Source organism: Elephantulus edwardii, unplaced genomic scaffold, assembly GCF_000299155.1.
Source record: "Elephantulus edwardii isolate Elephantulus edwardi_28Jun2011 unplaced genomic scaffold, EleEdw1.0 scaffold00029, whole genome shotgun sequence".
In the NCBI taxonomy this organism is placed as follows: Eukaryota; Metazoa; Chordata; class Mammalia; order Macroscelidea; family Macroscelididae; genus Elephantulus; species Elephantulus edwardii.
The window spans coordinates 3,713,650-3,720,380 of record NW_006399779.1 but is presented as its reverse complement, the minus strand read 5'-3'; the positions used below and the strand labels follow the sequence as shown (position 1 = coordinate 3,720,380).

The 6,731-nt window shown below is 36.6% G+C and overlaps 1 protein-coding gene across 1 annotated transcript in view; it reads left to right on the top strand.

Annotated features, from left to right (window-relative positions):
• The window catches only part of LGR4 (leucine-rich repeat containing G protein-coupled receptor 4), a 150,688-nt gene that overhangs the window by 140,884 nt on the left and 3,073 nt on the right, over positions 1 to 6,731 (top strand). Inside the window, exons 14-16 of the mRNA XM_006883773.1 lie at positions 2,826 to 2,897; positions 5,558 to 5,629; positions 5,912 to 6,037. Coding sequence (XP_006883835.1) covers positions 2,826 to 2,897; positions 5,558 to 5,629; positions 5,912 to 6,037 — 270 coding nt within the window. The remainder of the gene's footprint in view (positions 1 to 2,825; positions 2,898 to 5,557; positions 5,630 to 5,911; positions 6,038 to 6,731) is intronic.

Here is a 6,731-nt window from a genome sequence, read left to right as displayed (position 1 = left end):
GTGACTGGGATAATTGGGATGGGAGTGTCAGAGACAGTGTGGTTGGCACAGGACAGAGCGGAGTTTAGGGCTGTTGTACATAGGGTTGCTATGAGTCGTAGGCGACTCGATGGCACATAAGAACAACAAGAACATATTATTGTTGAGAATATAAATAGCGAGAGACTAATCCAGCAATTTCTGCTTATACAATTCAGTGAAATGGATTACATTTTACAAATTGTACAACCATTTTCATCGCTTTTCCTCCCTCATTACCTAAATTTTCCTGCTAAAGTTTCTATCTAATCTTTTAAACTGCTGTTGAAAAATGCATAATACTGAAGGAAGAGCTTTAGAAAAATCAGTTTGTCTAAACTATTGCTCACTAGCCTATGCCAGGAGATCTGGAAGACAGCTACCTGGCCAAGTGACTAGAAGAGATCTATATTGATTCCCTTTCCCAAAAAAGGTGATTGAACAGAATGTGGACATTGTCAAGTGATGTCATTAATATCACATGCAAGTAAAATCTTGCTGAAGATATTTTTTTAAATGGCTAGACTAGTTCATAGACAGGGAACTGCCAAAATGTCAAACTGGATTCAGAAGACAATGAAATGAGAACTATCATTGCTTATATCAGATGGATCATGCATGGAAGCAGAAAATACTAGAAAGATGTTTAGAACATGAATCCTAAAACATTCAGTTATACTTATTTAAATGGTATATATCAGCCAAGAATCAGTTGTCTGAAGAGAACAAATGAACACTGCATGCTTTAAAATCAGGATTGTCAAGATTGATACAAATTCAGACAGCTGGGCTACCTAAAGAATGTGGCATCAGGATTGGAAGAACACTCATCATCAGGCTGTGTTATGCAGATAATATATTCTTACTTGCTTAAAGTGACGAAGCTTTGAAAAACTCGCTCCAGATGACCAAAGACTATAAGATTCAATATGAATTTTATTTTAACATCTGTTTAAGAAAACAAATGCTCACCAATAGGCAACATCATATTGTTGTTATATACTGTCACCTGTGACTCAATAGTGACCCCTTTGTAAAACAGCTCTGAAGCCTGCCCTGTCCTGAGCCGGCATCACTGACTCACACATGCCCCTACCCGCATTACCCCCGTTAATTTGTCAGTCCACCTCATCCAGGGTCTTCTTCCTCTCCTGTGCTGTCCTTACACACTTCCAAGCATGATGTCTTTCTTCAAGAACTGGTCTCTCCTGGCCATGTGGCCAAAGTATGTGAGATAAAGCTGGAGAAAAGGTTGAAGTTGTCAATTATTTCATTTTACTTGAATCCACAAATAACATTCACAGTAGCAGCAATAAAGAAATCAAAAGATGTGTAAGATTGGGAAAATCAATTATCAAGGACCTCTCCAAAAGTTTTAAGGAGCAAGGACGTCAGTTTGAAGACTAAGGTGTGCCTGATCTAAGCATGGTCTTTTCATTTGTTTCCCATGCATCTGAAATTTGGACAATGAATAAGGATAACCAAAGAAGAACTGATGCCTTTGATTTGTTGGAAAAGAGTCCTGAATACCATGGACTGCCATAAAAAACAGGTGTATCTTGGAGGAAGTGCAATTAGTTTTCTCCTTGGGTCCTTAGATGCTAGGAAGGTGAAACTCTATCCCACGTGCTTTGGGCATGAGGAGAGGTTGGCCTTTTGAGAAGATATCATTCTGAGAAAGGTGGAGGGTCAGAGAGAGAAGATGACCCTCAACAAGATTGATTGATATAGTGACTTTATCAGTGGGCTTGAGCATCTCAGGAGATGGTGAGGATGGCACAGGATAGGGCACGGTCCACATGTGTTGTTCATAGAGTCATTATGAGTTGTACTTAACTCAGTGGCACTTCATAACAACATTATTCCCTTTTAAAAAAAGATTGTAGGGGATATTTTTGGTTTTAAGATTTAAGGTTTAAGGATTTCCTTAGGGCAGTAGTTTCAGGAGTTCATCTATCTCCTACAAATCCAGTCTGGACTCTATAGAGAATATGAAAATCTGTTTTGCATTTTCTCCTTTTAAAAAAGAGGGTTTTTTTCCCCCCTCTGGAATTTTTGATCAATCAGTAATGGTAGCCAGGCGCCTAGCATTTCATCGGTCCTCATGGTAAAGGAGGCAGTTGTTCATGTAGGCAATTAGCCACATGTTGTATAGCATATGTCTATTTCTGATCCTCTTCTCCATGCTTCTGCTGCTTCAGGTGAACAAAGACTAATTGTGCCTTAGAGGCCTACATACAAGCTTCGAATACTGCAGGCATTATGCAGCAAACTCAAAGACACAACTGAAACACTAAGCATGTTATAGGCCAGTTAACAGGTATGACCCATGGAAACATGGTCCTAAACTTGACCAAAGAACCACATCTAATGAGGTGTTTTGTAGGAAAAAAATCCTAGCAGCTCCTCTTTTTATCTCTGTCATTGCTATTAATAATGTATATGATATGATTTTTACTCTACATTTTTTAAGCATACAGCTTTTTGACAGCAATTAAAAGAATTACCTATGTAACCTACCCTCAATCAATTTGGGTTTTGCCCCATCGCTGTTAACCTGGTTGCTTGACTTCTCCCTCTTGGGACTTCTTTCACTTTTAACAAAATTTGATTAATGTAATGTATGAATTACTACTTAAATCTAGGGAAAAGGTTCAACTATGAATTCTGTTTTTTAATAGAAAATAATTTTTTTTTCTTTTTCTTTTTTGTTCTATAATTATATTTTATTAATTTTCATAAACATTTACAGAGATTTTGGGTCTCCATTCATTCATTGTTGCACTAAAATTTTTTTTTCTTTCCAGTTCTTTGCAGCATAATCAGATTCGGCAGATAAAGGAGGGCACTTTTCAAGGCCTCATTTCTTTAAGGATTCTGTAAGTTTATCTTTAATTATCAAAGACATAAAATTGTTGTCTAGCTATAAATTAGTACTATATTATTATAGTTCCCAGGTAAAGATATGAATTAAAGATAAAATTTATTTTACCTAAATATTGTTCTTTAAGCTTTATTGGATGATATGCTGTGAATACTCTGCTTTTGGTATTTTTACCTTTGCTAGTTATTAATGTTACACATTGGTGAGTAAAAAATGTAAAAGATGCCATTTCTAAATTATAAGAGTAAGATTTTTTTGATAGGACCGTACAATAATGAGGAGGCGAAACCTACCTTCTTCTGGCTTGTCTCTGTAACTCAGGGTCTTTTGGAACTATATGCCACTTTATTTGAAGGTGTTTTCTTTTTTCCTTAATACTGTGATATAGTTGAACCAGTTACGATAGAATCCATATGCCCCACAAACTGAAAGTATTCCCCTGATCCTCTGTAAAAACGCACCAGGGTATCTGTCATTGCAAATATGTGGCAGGAGTTTTCGATTTAAAAAATGTTGGTATTATTCATAAATATTATACATATAAATATTACACATAAATATGTATTAATATATAGCAATAATAGTACATATGTAGATTAGCCACTATATTAAGCTCTTGAGAATATAGAGGTGACTGTGGTGTAGTGTGTTACAAGCTCCACTGCTGACTGAAAGGTCAGTGCTTTGAATCTACCAGGTGCTCCAAGGAAGAAAAGTGGACAGACTCATGCTCTAAAGGTTTTCCTGTAAGTCAGAGTCAACTTGACAGTAGTAGGTTTTGATTGGTCAGATTTTTTAAGATTAAAGGAGCACTGGAGCTCTAGTGGTCTGGTGGTTGGAGCTGCACTGCCAGCCCAAAGGCAGGAAGTTTGAATCCACCAGCTGCTCCTCAAGTGAAAGACAGGCAAAGTCCTGTGCAACTTGCTGCCTCTCAAAACCTGCTGGAGGGTCAGCTCTGAGTTGGTTTTGACTTGACAGTACATAACATCAACAAAGGAGCAACTAATAGTACTTTAACTTTTTATTACTAATCGGGATGGGTGTGTCAGAGGCAATGAGATTGGCACGGGATAGAGCATGGTTTAGGGCTGTTGTACACAGGGTCGCTATGAGTCGCAAATGACTCGATGGCACATAATAACAACAACAACTATCAGTAGGTCAGTTGTTCAAACCCCTCAGTAGCTTCACAGTAGAAAGCTGTTGCAGTCTGCTTCCATAAAGATTGTTGATGTGTACCATGGAGTCGACCCATAGCTGACACTCTGGAGGGTTTTCAGAGGCAGTTAATCAGACGAGAGAGGATTGTTTATCCTTCTATGGAGCAGCTGATGGATTTGAACCGCAGACCTTCAGGATTGCAGCACAACTTTGTTTTTTAAAAAAATTTTATTCATTTTAATGAACATTTACAGAGATTTTGTATTTCTATTCATTCATTGTTGCACTTTTCTCCCTGCCCACCCAGCACAACTTCTTGACAGTAGGCCACCAGTGCCCCCTTCCTTAAAGATTACAGCCATGGAAACTCTAGGGGTAAAATCTACTCCATTTTTACAGGTTGCAGTGATTCAGAATTGACTCAAAGGCAGTGGAACAGATAAAAGACAGACTTTATCACTGCCTTCATAGAACTCTAGTGCTGACAACACAGATAAAATAAATTAGTGATTTATAAAGTCTATTTAAAATATGGAAAGCATTCGAAAAATTGGAGTGATGTAATGTCACATATAGCAAGTCCTATTTGCTTGTAGCCTCACTAGGAAATAAAATATGCACATTTTGCTTGAAGTACTCATTATAGTTGAGCTGCTGGGTTTTTCACCTCTTGCCAATAGGTTTACCGTAGATCTTAGAGGTGGTGCGGGAATGGCACTGGGTTCTAGCTGCCATCACTTGGATAGCACTGATAAGTGACAACAATGAAAAGTTGACCGTTTAATGATTGGAACAAGAAGCTGGCTCTTTCATGATTTGGAACCAAATTTTCCTGTTATCCAAGCATGTGTCATAGAAGGAATTTATCCAATCTTTACATTTCCATTAAGGCCTTATTTAAGTGTGGTTGGAGATTGCTTCTCTGTTTTATTAATCCTGTAATATCAGAATTACTCAGTGGGTGTTTCTTAATTTAGACTGCGCCTCTGCTGCTGATAGGATTTTTATTTCCTGCATGAGAAAAGAATGCTATCTGAGGCCCTTCAGGAATGCTCCTGTTTGCTGTTGATTCTTTGTCTTCCCTCGTGCCTTATCACTAACCTTTGAGAAGGCAAATAACATGGAGCCTGTTTTTATTTTCAGCTCTGTCAGGAGCCCGGCTTTTCCTCACCTCTTTAATAGTACCAAAGGTTGTAGTATATCTTTAATATTTTGAACTCTTACCAAAATGATAAAGTAGAGAAACTGCACAACTGTTTTTAAACTGATGCCAGGTGGAATTACTGCTAACTGGAACAGGTTCCTAAGAAATAGATTGTTGGAAAGTAAGCATTCAAAATAAACCTGAGAAAAATGTTGTTGGACGAGATGGAAAAATCTTTGTTATCTTATCAGGGTTATCTGACTACCCCAGATTTTAAGGTGTATTTGAAGTAACTCATATTATATGAATGTTTATGTAAAATGATTAACATGTAACTCTAATAATTGCAGAGATCTGAGTAGAAACCTAATCCATGAAATTCATAACGGAGCTTTTGCCAAACTTGGATCTATAACTAACTTGTAAGTAGATGATTTTTCCATGGTAATTACAGGAACATAATGAATAGTGCCATAGAAACTTGTGACTTAACCTTGTCCTATCAAAATCTTCTGTCTGGTTGTTCCCATGTATAAATGCGAAGCTATATTGATTTAGTACCAGCTTCTGTGATGGTGTGATGAATGCTAGGTCATTTTTGCACACTTGAACTTCATGTCAGTGCTCATTTCTGATATTATGGTCAGATGTTTTCATGTGGTTCACATCTTAGCATTTAACAAGATGTTTCATTCACATTTCAGAGACATAAGTTTCAATGAAGTAACTTCGTTTCCTACAGAAGGCCTGAGTGGGCTAAATCAGCTGAAGCTTTCCGGCAACTTTAAGCTAAAAGAAGCTTTAGCAGCAAAAGACTTTGTGAATCTCAGGTGTGTTTTGTTATGTTTAAGTTCTAATAAGGTTCTAAATTGTAGAGTGTAGGAGTGTTTGATGCAGTTCTCATTGGCTCTGGAAAGCAATAATGTGAGAATAATTTCCATCTCAGTTCTCACATATTTGGTCAAAAATAGAATTTGACCAGTGTCCCATAGCTTTAAAAATATAAACTAGAGCCATTGATGCTTTCAAAGGGATGATACAGCTATTCATCAGAAGGTTGTCATGCAGTAGACTTTTATTAACAACAAGATAGCATAAATCATATAACTGAGAATCTACGAAAAATCACTAGGTGCTGTAATACTTCAAAGAAAAGCTAGAGTTTCAGAGGGAACTTTACTAAATATACTAGACTGAGTTTAGAAGTATTATTATAGATGAAAGGAATAAATGTTTTCACTAGATTTTTATGAACAGTGGTTATATGTCATATGATGGGGGTATTAATTTTAAATAAGACTACCAACTTAATAGAATTAATTGAAAGTGATTATTTAGGCTGCTGCCTCTGAAAACCCATTTTACGGTCAGCTGTGAGTTGGTTTTAACTCAACAGTATATAACAATTCATTTTTTAAAGGAATCTTTAATTTTTTTGTTTTTTTTTTAATTATTAAATTTTATTAATTTTAATGAACATTTACAGAGATTTTGGGTTATCATTCATTCATTGTTGTACTATTT